This window comes from Sapajus apella, unplaced genomic scaffold (genome assembly GCF_009761245.1).
Source record: "Sapajus apella isolate SASKATOON/1434 unplaced genomic scaffold, GSC_monkey_1.0 scaffold19, whole genome shotgun sequence".
NCBI lineage: Eukaryota > Metazoa > Chordata > Mammalia > Primates > Cebidae > Sapajus > Sapajus apella.
Window position 1 is genome coordinate 62,767 of NW_022436959.1, and position 16,534 is coordinate 79,300.

At 39.9% G+C, this 16,534-nt stretch overlaps 1 protein-coding gene and 1 gene segment (V, D, J or C); both read left to right on the top strand.

The window, feature by feature from the left end:
* Positions 1-16,534, top strand: part of LOC116557317 (T cell receptor gamma constant 1) — a 67,513-nt gene that overhangs the window by 23,694 nt on the left and 27,285 nt on the right. For 3 of the 6 annotated variants that reach the window (XM_032286775.1, XM_032286774.1, XM_032286772.1), the window contains exon 3: positions 16,303-16,356. In XM_032286775.1, coding sequence (XP_032142666.1) covers positions 16,303-16,356 — 54 coding nt within the window. Of the gene's footprint in view, positions 1-13,099; positions 13,113-16,298; positions 16,357-16,534 lie in introns of all 6 variants that reach the window. The other 3 variants (XM_032286773.1, XM_032286776.1, XM_032286777.1) reach the window with 3 other exon arrangements.
* On the top strand, positions 4,006-5,795 carry LOC116557323. The segment is given in 2 exon segments: positions 4,006-4,141; positions 4,940-5,795. Coding segments are annotated over 2 exon segments (390 nt in total).

The window sequence follows — 16,534 nt, forward strand, 5'->3', positions numbered from 1 at the left end:
GTGGTCACGGGGTTGCTAACTGGGGTGGGGAGGGGCTGGGGTTTTGGCTTTGGTGTCTGTCCTCCTAAGCACGCTATGTCCTGACTCTTAGAGAGAGGGTAAAAATGGCATCTGGTATATGGTCTCTATGGCTAGAAAAAAAACTGATAGGAGATTAAACTAGACATTTTAGTGAAATTATAAAGGCTGAGTGCAGACTAGTGGGAGAGTGTGAGGTTTTGGGGGCCACAAATACAGGGAATTTTCCATCATCTTTTAGACTTTTTCTCCAGGAACCCTATCAGGCTCTTGCAGGGAAGGACATGGTGAATTCAGAGAAAGCTTCCCTTTTGATACTGGCTGTAGGAGGGGAACAGTAGCCACTGCTGAAATTCACTCCGACCTACTCCACTTCCTCTCCACTGTAGAAGAAAGACTTAATTTGCAAGAGAAGGTCTCCATGGAATTTCATCTTAGATGAAGGAGGGAAAAAGAGGCCACCATCCACTCTGCCCAATACTTTACCCCTATCTCCACAAAGTAACAAGTTTTAATGTGCAGAAAAGTGGGTGTCAAAACCATAGCCAGAGGACATTGGTGGGTGCTTCCTGTGGCTGGAAATGCACCACCTCTGGAGTAGGAGCAGCAATTGTGAAGGTACATTCTCAAGTCCCAATTTCACCCTGCCTGTTTAAGACAGAAGCTGAATGAAAAAAGCAGAGAATGTCTCCTCTCCCCACCTCTCACCACCATATTGTCTTGAGTAAAAACAACAGTAGAATGCAGCAAAGAGAGCTTCAAAAGACAGACTGTATCTGGGGAGCAGAACAAAGGGAAGACTCAAAGCTAAGAACAAGGGATGACTAGAGAAATCTAAAGTCTCTGACGTCCTATGAAAAACAAACTCCAATCCTGATAACTTAGCAGCAACAACAAACTTCTAGCCCAGTCTAACTCTTAACTAGATTAGCACAGACTCTCACACTAAAGGTCTGGCAGAAGGAAAGATGTAGGCATTTTTAAGCATCAAATGTAATTATCTCAATATCTATTGTGTTATACAACATAGTCCCCTTTTAATAAAATGTCTAAGTAGCTTACCCAAAAACAAGAAGGAACACAGTCTGAAGCCACCAAGCAATCATCCACATCAGACTCTGAGATGACTTAGATGTTTGAGCTGTCAGGCAGGGAATTTAAAATAACTGATGAGTATGTTAAAGGCTGCAATGGAAAAGGTAGACAGCGTGCAAGATCAGATCAGAGAATTTCAGCAAAGAGACAGCAATTACATTTAAAAAAAATCAAATGAAAATGCAGGGCATAAAAAAAAAACCCACACTAACAGAAATCAAGAATGCCTTTGAATGGCTCACCAGTAGACCCTACAGAGATAAGGAAAGACTTGGTTAACATGAAGATAGGCCACTAGATGTTACCCAAATTGCAATGCAAGAAGATAAGAAAGAATAAGAGAGAAAGCATATCTTCATGGAAGAACAGAACTGTGGACAATATCATATTTTCAAACGTATTTGTCATGAATCCTAGAAACAAGAGACAAAGGAGCAGAAGAAACATTTGAAAAAGTAATGGCTGAGAATATTCCAAATGTAGTGATAGACACCAAACCACAGAACCAAAAAACTAAGAAAACACCAACCAATCTAAATATTAAAAACAAAACAAAACACCTAGTCATATTAGATTTAAACTGCTGAAAACCAAAAATAAAGAGAAACTCTTGGAAGCAAAGAGGAAAAAAGCAGATTTTCTGTCAGAAACCATGCAAGGAGTGAAATCTTTAAAGTGCTGAATGAAAAAACTGTCACTTGGCATAAAGACATCTTCAGGCACAGTAAAAACTGAGAGAATTCATTGCCAGCAGATACACTTCACAGGGAATGTTAGAAGATATTCAGGCAAAAAAAATTGATATGGGTCACAAACTTCACACAAAGAAATGATAAGTACTGGAAATAGAATAAATGAAGGTAAAACATTGTCCTTTAAATTTTATTTTTTAATTGCTCTAAAACAGGAGTTGGCAAACTATTTTTTGTAAGGGGCCAAAGAGTAAATATGTTCTGTGTTGGTAGACAACATAGTCTCTGCCCTAACTACTCAAATGGGCTACTGAAGCACAAAAGTTCTTGTTACTCTTAGGTCTGGAGGGATGTGGAACTGTTAGAACAACCAGGAGGGCATCTGTATTGAAAGCGACACAGCCAACCTGTCTTACTTTGAGTTCCCCAGGAAGCGAACCTCAGGCTTTGAGGAGAGCTATTTTGCTTGGGAGATGCAGGAAGACTAGGAGGAGAGTGAAGAATTGATGTTGATAGACTGGACAGGGAAAATGTGGCACATATACACCATGGAATATTATGCAGCCATCAAAAATGATGAATTTATGTCCTTTGTAGGGACGTGGATGAACCTGGAAACCATCATTCTCAGCAAACGTACGGAAGAGCAGAAGATCAAACACCACATGTTCTCACTCATAGGCGGGTGTTGAACAATGAGAACACGTGGACACAGGGAGAGGAGTACTACACACTGGGGTCAGTTGGAGGGAAATAGGGGAGGGACGGCGGGGGGTGGGGAGTTGGGGGTAGATAGCAGGGGGAGAGATGCCAGATGTGGGTGATGGGGAGGAAGGCAGCAGATGACACTGCCACGTGTGTACCTATGCAACAATCTTGCATGTTCTTCACATGTACCCCAAAACCTAAAATGCAATAAAATAAATAAATGGAAAAAAAAAAAGAAAAGGAAGGCAGATAGTTAAGTTAGTTTCATTAACTAGATACTAAATGAGCAATAGGCGCCTCATAGAGGTTCAAAAAACTAAGTGATCAACTAAACAATAATTTCTTCTTCTTCTGTGCCTGTAATTTGTGGGACTGGTCATGTAAAATAAATGAAATCACAGACCCCTATGTGTTCTGATGGTCAGTGTGGTGGTGAACCAGGGAATCTTGCTGAGTGTCGGAACATGACAAGAAAGTAACCACAGAACAGAAAAATGTTCCTGGTGTTAAGTTATAAAGGCAGATCTTAAAATTGAGCACACATCTTATATCTATATGAAACAAATGAAAAGGATGAGCATATATTAGCCTGTAAGGAAGTACACCAAACTCTTCATAGTAGTTGCCTCTGGGTGGTGGGGACAAAAAGGGGTTGTTTTCTCCCCTGTGTTTCTTTATGACCCCTCTGAATCTACACCTGTTTTATTATAGGAAATAACAACGGCTTTTGTTTTTGAAATGTATTAAAAATGTTTTGTTTTAAAAGTATACTTCAAGGACACAGCATCTGTAAGGTTCCCATTTAATGGTAACATTCAAAAATGAGAGAATCTGAAGTAAGTTTGCTCTAGCTGGGCTGTCTATAGGATAAAGCTGGGTCATACGTAAATTAGCTCTTCCCTTAGCCTAGATTTACAGCTGTCAGGTGATGTGCAGTGAAAAACAACCGTGTTATAACACTTGCCCCAGCTGGGCGGGGTGTCTCATGCCTGTAATCCCAGCATTTTGGGGAGGCCAAGGCAGATGGATCACGAGGTTAGGAGATGGAGATCATCCTGGCCAACATGGTGAAACCCCATCCCTACTAAAAATACAAAAATTATCTGGGCATGGTGGCACGTGCCTGTAATCCCAGCTACTTGGGAGTCTGAGGCAGGAGAATCGCTTGAACCAGGGAGTCAGAGGTTGCACTCCAGCCTGGTGACAGAGCAAGACTCTGTCTCAAAACAACAACAAAACAAACAAACAAACAAACTTGCCCCTGAGGCACCTCAAAGGCAGACTTTAAGGTTTCTTTCTCTCTTTCTCTGTTTTAGACCAATAAAGAATGTTTATCCTTTAGCAAGAAAAACATCTTCAGATAGTAAAAATCACACAGCAATGAGAAATCCATTGACATATTGAGTTTGAAAACCGGTTACACAGGATGTTTGAGTGAAGCAGCATGGGTCCCTTTCCCTGCAGTCTACAGGTCTTAGCTGTGTGTTCAGAGTGCACTTCCTCTTGCCACCTCAGACCTCAGATTTTCTCTGTGATTAGAATACCTCAAATCTGGCCACCTCTCTGGACAAGAACTTATAGAATGCTGCTCCTGCTGCCGGGCATCCTGGTGGCCTCCCTGTGGACGTGTGAGTTGCTTTAGCCAAGGGACATCTTGTTCATTGGAAGGGAGGCACAGAAAGTGTGGATGTTTATTTATTTTTATTGTGGGTATTTATTTATTTTTACTGTTTTACTTTTAAGTTCAGGGGTACATGTGCAGGTTTGTTATATAGGTAAACTTGTGTCATGGCGGTTTGTTGTACAGATTATTTTGTTACCCAGATGCTAAACCTGGTACCCATTCATTATTTTTCCTGATCCTCTCCCTCCTCCTACCCTCCGCCCTCTGATTGGCACCAGTGTCTGCTGTTTCCCTCTTTGTATCCATGTGTTTTCAACATTTAGCTCCCACTTATAAGTGAGAACATGTGGTATTTGGTTTTCTGTTCCTGTGTCAGTTTGCTAAGGATAATGGCCTCCAGCTCCATCCGTGTCCCTGAAAGGACATGATTTTGTTCTTTTTATGGCTGCATGGTATTCTGAGGTATCCCCATCAATCCCATTACTGGGCATATACCCAAAGGAATTTAAATCATTCTATTATAAAGACACATGCATGCATATGTTTATTGCAGATCTATTCACAATAGCAAAGACATGAATCAACCTAAGTGTAGACATTTATATAGCACCATTTTCAGGTGGAACAAAGCCACATGGTCATTCAAGCTAAGCTGACAAATTCCACCATTACCTTGAATTCTTCAGGAAGAAAATGTAAACTTTACATTCAAGCTTTCCCTTAGTATATAACAAACATGCTATCTTAATGAACATCAAAATTTCATATTCAAAAATTTCAAAATTTTTGTTTTTTCTTTCAGACACAAGCGGAGACAATCTCATAACACAACTTGTAACATCCATCACCAAGAAAAAAGGAAATACAGCATTTCTTGAATGCCGAATAAAACCCAATACCTTTAAGAAGAATGTATGTGTACACTGGTACCACCAGAAGCCAGACCGGTTCCTAAAACGAATTCTGTATATCTCCTCAAATGAAAATATTGTCCATGAACAAGGTTTTAGTGAGGAAAGATATGAAGCAAGGAAATGGCAAAGTGACTTGTCCTCCAGCCTGAGAATACACCGAGTCACGGAGGAGGAAGCAGGGATGTATTACTGCGCCTGCTGGGACACACTGTGTCAAAATGCTCCACTGTAACTGAACAAAAAGGCCTCCCGAGCCCGTTACACCTGTGCAAACACACACACCGCCTCCTTTCTACCTCCCAGAGGCACCTGGCTGCTGGCTGCAGAGCGCCTTTCTCTGGTGTGTGTGTCCTGAGCAGTCTGAGCAGGAGCCCAAGAGCCCAATGTCTGACGCTTCTTTCAGTGAGAAACTTTATCATCCAACCTCACCCTTCTGGAGACTGCACTGGCTTTTGGGCTGGTTTCTTAACTTTGAGTGAATGAAAGAGTGCTGGAAAATACAAGGCCTTTTGAGTGACATAGACCTGGGTTTCGAATTCCTGCTGGGAATACTGACAGTGTGATCTAGGAAAGTTCCTAATGCTTTTTCATTCTGTTTATCCAGCTTCAAGTGGGGCTAACATTAGCCACCTCATAGATTCACTGAGGTTTGAATGAGTCTCCATATATGAAAGTTTCTGACCTAGTGCTCAACAGATCACTTCCTTTGTGTCCTTTCCCATTATGACTAAGTCACTGAGCTGTCTCAGCTAAAATAGCTAAAATAAAATTATTAAAATATAAAATAAAAAGCTAACATAGCAATGCTTAGAGACTTTTTTTTTGAGATGAAGTTTCAGTCTTGTTGTTCTGGCTGGAGTGCAATGGCATGATCTCAGCTCACTGAAACCTCCATCTCCTGGGTTCAAGTGATTCTCCTGCCTCAGTCTCCCGAGTAGCTGGGATTACAGGCATGCGCCACAGCCCGGCTAATTTTTTTTTTTTTTTTTTTTTTTTTTCAGTACAGATGAAGTTTCTCCATGTTGGCCAGGCTAGTCTCGAACTCCTGACCTCAGGTCATCCGCCCACCTCAGCCTCCGAAAGTGCTGGGATTACAGGCATGAGCCACCACACCTGGCCGCTTAGAAACTCTTAAAAATAAGCCAGGCATGGTGGCTCACACCTGCTATAATCCCAGCACTTTTGGAAGCCAAGGTGGAAGGATCACTTTAGGCCAGGAGTTTCAGACCAGTTCGGGCAACATAGTGAGATCCTGTCTCTGAAAAACACACAAAAATTATCTGGGAGTGGAGGTAGTCACTTGCCGCCCTAGCTATTTGGAAGGCTAAGGTGGGAGGATGACTTGAGCCCAGGAATTCGAGGCTGCAGCAAGCTATGATGGTGCCCCTGCATCCCAGCCTGGGTGACAGAGCTAGAGCTTGTCGCTAAATAAATATAAATCACATCTTACATCGTTCCCCAAAGAACAGTACATTATAACTTTAATTCTGAAAAACTAAAAATGCACATGGGAAGAGTGGAGGGTAATGAACCAAAAAGACTTCTTTCCTCTAAAATTTTGCTTCAGTCACAACAGAGTATAACATCACAGTGTCTAAAGTAGTAACTACATGAATTGTTAATATTTATCACAGTGCGAGGTTTGGGCACACTCCTAATCTATAAAACATACACAGTACTGCAAGAGGTTGCAAGATTTTAATCCCATTTGTTACTAGACACAGTAAATATACTTTTCCTCCAATACTCATGATAATGCATAGCAACTCACAACTCTGACTAAATATGGCAAAACAGGGAGAGGAAACAGAGGTCAAAGATGGAGGTATTTGAAGTAACACTTCATCATTCTCAGCAAACTGACACAAGAACAGAAAGCCAAACACTGCATGTACTTACTCATAGACGGGTGTTGAACAATGAGGACACGTGGACTCAGGGAGAGGAGCATCACACACTGGGGGCAGTTGGGAGGGGTTGGGGAGAGACAGTGGGGGTGGGGAGGGAGGGGAGGGTGGGGGGGGTAACATGGGGAGAAATGCCAGATATAGTACGCACCTAAAGTAAAATAAATAAATAAATAAATAAATAAAAACAAAAGGAGGGAATTGCTCCAAAGGGGAAGTTAACATTAATTTATTATAGCAGAAATGTTTTCATGAGACCTTCTGGGATTTGATACTTTCTTCACACCAGACAAATACTACTGCAGCAGCTCTCACTGCGAGGGACTTTCATTGGTTCTGAAACAAACCTTTCCCTCCCCGTCACGCAGCAAGGGCTCCACTGCATCTTCAGTCCTAACCTGTGGTCCCTTGTAGCGCCTACTCCAGCTAGCCACTGGCAATGTCAACCTCATGGGTTTTCCTTGTGTCTTTGGCTTGGGTTTGTAGGCTGACTTTACTCCTTTCTCATCGTTTCATAATAATTTTTGTGTCCACAGTCGATTGTTTTCAGAGCCTCTCATTTCTCTTCCTTGCTTTTCAGAGGGAGACAACAAAATGAGAATATCTCAGGACCAATTCTCCTCCAGCCGCAGAGTAGACAGAACAGTGCACATAGGCTGCAAGCTGTCTGGGCTTCCCCTCAAGAAAACCATTGTGCACTGGATCAACAAAAGGAAGGGGAGCCCCTGAGACAAATCCTTTATGGCTCAGCAAAAAATTACAAGCAAGACAGGCCTAATCCCTGCTTGGAGGCAGATATAGATAATAATATCTTTTACCTGATCATGACAACATTGCCAAGCTGAATGAAGCCACCTATTACTGTGCCTGCTGGGATATCACAATGTCACAGAGTCAGAAGGGACCTGTAAGAAAACCTTCCTATGACCACCCCCAACTGCTTATGTACTCATGCAGCCACAGCAGACCAATGCTCTTGTTCATTGGTTCACAGCCTGTTTGAACAGGGAGGGCCCTTGGAATATATTTAGCCCAATGTCCCCACTTCAAATGAGGAAGCTGGGGCCACAGAGGCAGCACGTGACTTGTGTCAAGCTAGTTAACCACAGAGGTAGGGCCACACTGCATTTCAGATTCTCAGTCCAGTGCCTCTTCCTGCCTCTCTTGTGGTCAGTGCTGAATTTCTTTCAGCAAAATCACATTTTTTTCAAATGGGAACAGTGACAACTATGCGTTGTCTTCCTCAGTGGTACCCCCAGGCCCCAATCAAGTTGGATATAGGCCAAACATATATGTGACTACCACACTGCTGAGAAGGGGACAAAGGTCGGCAGGGATGGACTCCACGCTTCATCTACCCATGTTGTTTTCCCATAGCTACTTACTGCCCCTTTTTTCTGTAGCTTCCTATCTGTTGTGAAATCCCTGCTAATTAGAGCAATTTCCCTGGTGTGCCCATCACCATATGGGCACGTGGGAAGTAGAGATTAGCTTTTTATCTGACTAGATTAGTAAATTCTTATAATAGAAGAATCTGCTGAACCAAGGCTGGGGTTTCCTACCTTCACTCTGAAACCTGGAACCAATCCTAGCTGTCTAGCCATGCACTTGGTTCACATTGGGCAGCCCTGGCCTGCTTTCTGCCTTGAGAGAGCGACTTAGGACTTGTTCGTGTCCTAGGCCTTACCAGCCACACCTTGAAAATAGCAAGAACAATAGCAGCAACCGTATCTATATGATTACATTATAGCTCAGTACCTCTCTTTTTGGATGTCTGATAAATAGCCAAAAAAATTGTTGATTCCAATTCCATTCCCTTCCCCTAATCTCCAAGCATGTATTATTTGTCTCTTCAGGCTTTCTTATTGCGGGAAATGGCAAGCGTATATTGTATCATCTGATGCAATGGCAAGGGTGTTTTCTCAAGCAGATAGTGTTTTGTTGACTTCTACATTTTTTATTTCTCCTGGTAATGAGAGAAGAGGTGAGGAGACACAACTATTATTGAGTTTCCTATGATGTGAGATCTGAAGGGAGGTTATGGGAACCCTGGAAACTAGTTTCACCTGCCAGAAAGTCACCCACAAACCAGGCCCAACTCTGTGTGGCCCAATCTGAGATTGGAATAGGCTGTCTCAACAGAGCCCCCGACTGAAACACTATGGACTCAATGCAGAGAACACCAGTCTTCTCTCTAACTTACTGCAGGTTTAGAAACTCTTTGTGTTTCCTCTGACATGTGCAGGGTGATAGACAAGCCGTGACAGCAATGATTGTCATTCTGAAGTGCATGGCTCAAATGGTCCCATGGATGCTATCATCTCCTGGTGTCACTGAAAGACAAATAAAAAGAAGGTAAATTGTCAGATATAATTGGATATTCAGATTCAACTAGCTCCATTCCTCACAGATTATTTTGCTAGCTGTTTGCAGTGACTATGCATTGCTTTTGAGAATATCCAAATTAACCATTTCATCTGCTTTTTATTTCATTTGACATGTTCTGTGATTCCTAGAAAGCAACACCCAGTATCCTATATATGGCCATTTGAGATACAGATTCCCTATATTATACAGACCTAGACTACACCTGGAAACTGTGTTTCTCCCATGCACATCTTTCCAATTACACTCAAACAGTGAAGTAATTGATGAACAGGGTTTGGGATCTTGAAAACTTGAGTGAAATCCTAGCTCAGTTTAAACTCCTAACTCTGTTTCCTCACATGACTTTTAATGGTAATAACAATTTATGGGGTAAAGCTGAAAGAGATAAATGCATAATTGGTGCCTGATTTTTGGTAGACCCTATATTTATGAGTTTTCTTTCACTATCAGAGAGCACAGGCTTATGGAATATCATCCTGGATCAGGGGGAAGGGAAGTGAAAAGGAGATTTGGGGCTTAGAGTAGAATATTAATTTCTCAAGACCTTCCAGACACAAGAGTCTTTTATACAAACGTTTCTTGTTTGCCCAAAAGAAACAAGTGTTTCACCAGGCGTGTTTGCCTATGGGGGCAATATCAGTTGAAAAGTGGCTATAATATGCATAGTGGCATGTTAAATACCCCAATTGCAAAAGAAACCCTAAAAGACTAAATCATCAGGTTAAGAATGAAGACAGATGGCAAAATTGCTAAAAGGCAGAATCTGCTTGAAAGTGCAGTGACCTGACCTCTTCCAAAGACTGCTCCCGTGTTTTTAGAAACAAGTAAAGATCCATTGTACTATATTGTAATATATCTGATATCTAAGTGATAACATATGTGAAACCAAATTATGCTAAATTATGAAAGTTAGTGGTTCAGAGATTGTCAATATGTCATTTTTTATCTCTTGTACATGTCAGATAATGTGTTTATTTCACTTCAGAGAGTTGTCTGCCCATGTTTCTTCTCCGATGTGTCTTAACTTACTTCTGTACCCAATTTAGTTAAGATCCATTAAAATTCTAAAAGATAAACCAATGTGAAAAAATGTGCAAATGATTATTTTGGTTCATGTTGGCAACCAAATCCTGAAATGAAATATGAGATATATCTTCATTACCTTTTGATGGTCTAACAAATTTGGCTGGAGCTGTTCTCTATGAAAGTGATCATCATCAAACTTGAAAAAGTGATGCAAAACTTCAAGCAATGCAGTGCCAACTTGTGCTTTAGCTCACTTGACTTACTTGTTATTTATATATTTATTCATTCATAACCCATCTTCTTGGAAGCAGGATTTAAGTTGCCTCAGTTAGTTATCTCAAGACATGACAAATGTGGTAGGAGGGATGCTTGTGTTCCAAAACATAGGGTTAGAAGCAAAATTGCTCCTCTTTATACACATTCATTTAGGTTTCATTTTATGCCTTTAATAAAAAACTGGACATTATGGTCTTCACATAGTTCTTTTATTTTTTTGTAAATTTAATAACAGATGTGATAATTTGTGACTTACTTTTTTACATTTCATTACTTAAATCCTTCTCTTGAAATGTAGACGGTTTCTAAGACTTCTGATACTTCCCCACATGGTCCTGGGATAAGGAAAAGCAGAGGACAAATAGGAATTGAGTGGGCATCATCCCGTCTATGACAGGTGCAAAGGGTAATTGACAGTCCGAAGTAACAATAACTCAGAAGTTTCAGATAAAAAGACACAGAAATAGGATGTTTCCATTCTACCTTACGAAGTGAAGTCTCTCTGTCTGAATTATTGCATAATCAGTTTTTAGCACTTGCTGTGTCCCAGGTTCTATTATGAATATCATACAAAATTCCTGGGAAATAGGTCTAATCCTCTCCTTAAAAGATGAGGAAACCAAGGCTCTTAGAAGTGTGTGCTCAAGGGCACATCACCAAGAATGGAAGAACTGGAATCTGAACCTGGGTTTTCCCATTTTAAAGTGTCTTTTTTTCTTCATTCCCAGCTTCCTGAGATAATAATTTATTTCATAAGAATATTTTTAAAACTCAAATAAACCTGTTAATGTTTATTGCTCCAGCCACTCTGTCCATCTCCACCATCACTGCAGCAACGCAGGTCCTCGCTTGCCTCTTATTGGCTTCTGGCGACCACCTATACAACCACCTGCTTCACCTTAATTGCTGTGCTGGTCAGTGCCCCTTCCTTTCTGCTCGACATTTATCTTCCCAAAGTGCAAATGTGATCATGTCACTTTTCTCCCTAAATCTTTTAGCAGGTCTTCATTATCTATCCTTCTTTCAAAAACATTTATTTGAAAATACTATAAAAACAGAAAATTTTCCACATTCTTACTTTTCAAAAATTAATGTGTTAAGGTTCTCCTACCCTATATGCATCCCACGCCCCTTTACCCAATGGATACAATTATTCTCCTACATGTTCCTTCTAGCTTTGTAATTTTAATCTATTGAGGCCTTATGTTATATGAGGTGAGGTAGAGTGATATTTCTATTATCCCAAATAATTATTTTCCTAATGTTCATTTCTAAACAATCCATCATCTTCTTAGAATTTAAAAATGTTACAGTGTGTTTCAAATAGCCACACATACTTGGCACATTTTCTGGAGAATTTCTGTTTTATTCGTCTGTCTCATTATTCTTACATCATTACCTTACTATCTCAGTAGCTTTGTGATAAGTATTAAGATCTGCTATGCCAAATGTCTATTTGCTAAACAATTTTTCAGAAAATTCTTTTTCTATCATTTCATATTTATTCATCCCTATACAATTTAAAATGAACTTATCTAGCCCAGCATTTAACCTTACACCCTAGAGCAACAACAACATGTCGTAGTAATTCTGACTGAAATTGGTGGAAATTTATACATGAATTTAAGATGTATTAGCCTCTTTATGATAGGAGGTTTTGATCCATCAATGTATGTTTCTTCATTTATTTAGGTTTTATCGTATGCCTTTAGGAAAACTGAATACTGTGTTCTTCACATCGTTGTATTTTTTTGTAAATTTAATAAAAGAGTTTACAATTCATTACTTTTTTACATTTTATTACTTAAATCCTTCATGGCTCTTGAAATATTGACAGCTTCTAAAACATCTGATGCTTCCCCTCATGGTCCTGGAATAAGGAAGACCAGAGGACAAAAAGTGATTGAATGGTAATCACTCCATCTGTGACAGGTGTAAAGGGTAATCGGCAGCTCCAAGTAATAATTTTGAATTTTCTATTAAAAAGAAACACTTTCCAAACATAATTTTCACTCAGCGCTGTTGTCCTCTCCATTGGATTGGGAGCTGTGAGCTGCCATGTATGGATAGGTGCCCTCTGTGACCTCATTCATGCCTTCCTGAATGAGGACACATGATACTTCGGCTGGAGCAAGGGTGGATCTTCAGTGGACATAGAGGTTGTCACGCACGGCCTGTCCTCCTCAGTCCTTTCAACTGAACACCTCATCTGTACTCAGGAGATCACACAGCAGACGCTGGCTTAAGATTGCAGATTTTTCAACATATCAGATAACTGGATTTTTTTTGGGGGGGGTCATGGCATGGTTTAAATAAAGAATCTATTATTTCATGGGAGATAGAATTCTACAAATTTCTTCTGCTATTCCAGGAAAAATAATAGTCATTGCAGAACACATTTTCTTATTTGGCATTGCTTGGTAAAAGCATCACGTTGCCAAACGGTAGAACAGGCTTTTTGAAAGTGGAGACCTTTGTTTAAATTTCTCAAGTATGTCTGCGTTGACACATTTGCATTTTCAGTTACTAAAGAGCTTCCTCCTTTCAGAACTATCTTCCCAAATTGCTAACAGAGAGGCCCTGGTGTTTGTGAGAACAGTAGAGCTTTTCCTTTGATGTAATCTCAAAGCAATTTCGACAAATTCAGCACCTGGAAATTAAAAGAAAAAAAAGACAATTCTCTGAATACTCTTCCTGGTAATTTAGAAAAATAGTGGGTTGACCCATTGAGCCTGCTGTTTTCTCTTCTTGCTTTTTTTTTCTTTTTTTTTTTTTTTCCATTTCCCTTTTCTGTTGGTGCTTTTCAAAAATTACTGCCTTAAGAGAAAACAGGTAATTTATCAGGGAAAATAACAAACTATCAGATGTCACAATACCTATATTCAAGGACTTCCAAAAAAGCCAGAAGATCAAATTGCTACTTCAAAGTTGTTGGATTGCTAGTCATGTCATGAAGATCAGAAGGTTGAGATTTTGTAGAAGCTTAGACCAGTGTGACAGCAGTGGTTGGATCAAGAAATTTGCAGAGGGGACTAAGCTCATAGTAACTCCACCTGGTAAGTAACTTTTTTTTCTGCTTTTATCCCCGTAATGAAAAGCTGATAGATGCTTTATAGAAAAAAATGATCAACCTTATCTGAATCTTTCACATTCCTGGCCTCAGTATACAGACAGCAATTTTGCCGGCTAGGTGGATATGCAAACAAAACAATTTGTACATGTTATCTTCCCTTCCCTGCCTGTAAGCAGATTGAAATTTGACTTTTAGAATACACACACACACACACACACACACACACACCCCGTAGACTCTGGTTAGAAATTAAAATGTTTTCAGAACCATGTCTGTATACCATTGGTGTAAGTCCTTGATCCAAGGACAGTTTTTTGTAGGTCTTTTAAGTGAAAGACATAAAAATGGAATTTTATTAATTACTCCTCTGTATTTTGAGATATAACATAGTGCTCCCTTCTTCTGGTAGCCTGCCAAACCCATATTATTGATTTTTATCTCATCCTGAGAAACAGTGAAGAAAAAATTAATTCTTATAGTAAATTACCATAGCAGGTCAATACATCCCGTTTGTTACTGCTCTTGCTTCTTTGAAGGAGGCTGAGGTCACTCAACATTTATACTATTGGAACTCTTGCAATATCACCTGGAAATGGCCCAGTTTAATAGAATTTGTAAGTTCAAACAGCTGTTTCAGCTCCAGGGTCAATGAAAAGAGTCTTCATGATTTTACATCTTCATTTGTTCATTCATCCTCTCAGCAAATATTAATTGAATTGTTCTGTATGTTAGAGATAAAAAGGCAAACAAGATGCAGTTTCAACATTGAAAAGCTGCCAGTCTGGCAGATAAATATTCTAGATTGTGGCTTGGCTGGGCCCTGCCCGTGTTCTTTGGCCTGTGGCTGCCAGAGAAGCAAAGGTCTTGGGTTCATGAGCTCGTTTTCTTTCTTAATTCGTGTAGCAGTTATTGCTTATAAGATCTATGTATTGTGTTTGGTGGAATAATTTGGTAAAATGACCCGATATTGTCCCCTTAAGAAGAAAATTAATATTAGTAAAGTTTATTGAGAGAGAGTAAAGTTTGTAGACACCACGCTAAATAGTTTCAGTGCGTTATCTCATTCCTCATCAGGCCTATACAGGAGATCCTCTTATTTCCATTTCACAGATGAGGAAACCGAGCCCTGGAGAAGATCAGTTATTTTCCTAAAGTCACATGACTAGTCACTGTGGCAGTTTAGGATCTAGCTAAGGCTGTCTATTCCAAAAGTGCCCCATCTGGACCCTTATATGATGTATAGAAATATTAAGTCATATTTTTATACTTTGAATATTTTGTCTTCTGTAGCTTGACCCTATGAATGGACACTATAGTTGGCTGTTTTTGTAGTAACAAGTCACAATTTGTATTATTATTTGTACATGAATACAATTCTTCTGCTTCTAATTATGGCACTGAAATTCTCTCTCCTCCAAAAAGTCAAGTGGAATGTGCATTTATTAAATACTCAAAATATAATTTTTAGGTTATTTCTATAGAATGAGTCATTTTGACATCATTCCACTCAGTTGTCTTTCTGTATTGGCATCAAATTTGCTAGATATGTTGAAACTAATAAAGGAGCTATTGCAGCTATGCTATATTGCAGTATTAAGTTGCATAACTCGGAGCTGCCTCTCTGGTGAGTGGCACAGGATTTAATTCAATGATCTGGAAACTGTAAGGGTATTTTCAAGTCAAAAGGCGTAGTCTTTCAGCGATGAATCATCATTAAGAATTCATATTTTGTAACAACTCTTCTAGTATTCTATCAGTGAGAACTGGATTCTAAAAAGAAGTTTATTTATTTTTATTTATTTATTTATTTATTGAGACGGAGTCTCACTCTGTCACACAGGCTAGAGTGCAGTGGCATGATCTCTGCTCACTGCAACCTCCACTTCCCGGGTTCAAGCAATTCTCTTGCTTCAGCCTCCTAAGTAGCTGGAATTACAGGCGCCTTCCACCATGCCTGGCTAATTCTTTTATATTTTTAGTAGAGACGAAGTTTCGCCACGTTGGCCAGGCTGGTTTTGAACTCCCCACCTCAAGTGATCTGCCCCCACCTCAGCCTCCCAAAGTGCTAGGATTACAAGCATGAGCCACCGCACCCGGCCAGAAAGAAGTTACTTTAGAATCAATCTAGATACCCATCCATACGAATCACAAAATACTTATAAATCATATCGGCTTATCTACTTATTAAATAATTGTCAAACATAAGTATCCTATTACTGTTTCTCTTTGAAAATTAGGAAAATACTAACTCTAAATTACACTTAAAACAAAGCGCATACATGAAAACTCTTTAGGGAAGATTCAGGCAAAATCATGAGAAAAGGTAAAATCAGATTCTCCAATGTATATGACACAAGGAGACAATGTACATAACCCAAAGTGTGCAGGATGGGGTAAGGTCGGTTCTTAAACTCCTAATTACATTCAGGTCTATTGCGATTTTGTTTGAGCTTTGTCTTGGCTTAATGTCAGCAGGGCCAATTTTTATGTATTTATGCAAATACTGAAAAAAAATGTTGGCACAATTTTAAAACAAACACAAAGGGAGTTTCTTATAAAGGCTTCTCAGGTGGTGGGCAAGAGTCTGGCAAAAAAATCAAGATGTTTGGTCCCGGAACAAAGCTCATCATTACAGGTAGGCTTTCTTTAAATTTTGCAATGTAAAGAAGGACAGGAGGTAGGCATGCAGGACCTGGCTCGGAATTCTAGGATCCCCTCCTGGTTTGGTCACTAATCATGGTGAAATCTCCAGAGAGGTCAGGTGACTTGGATCACGCCTTAGGAGTCAGACCTTTTCCTGCTGTAGCATGGGA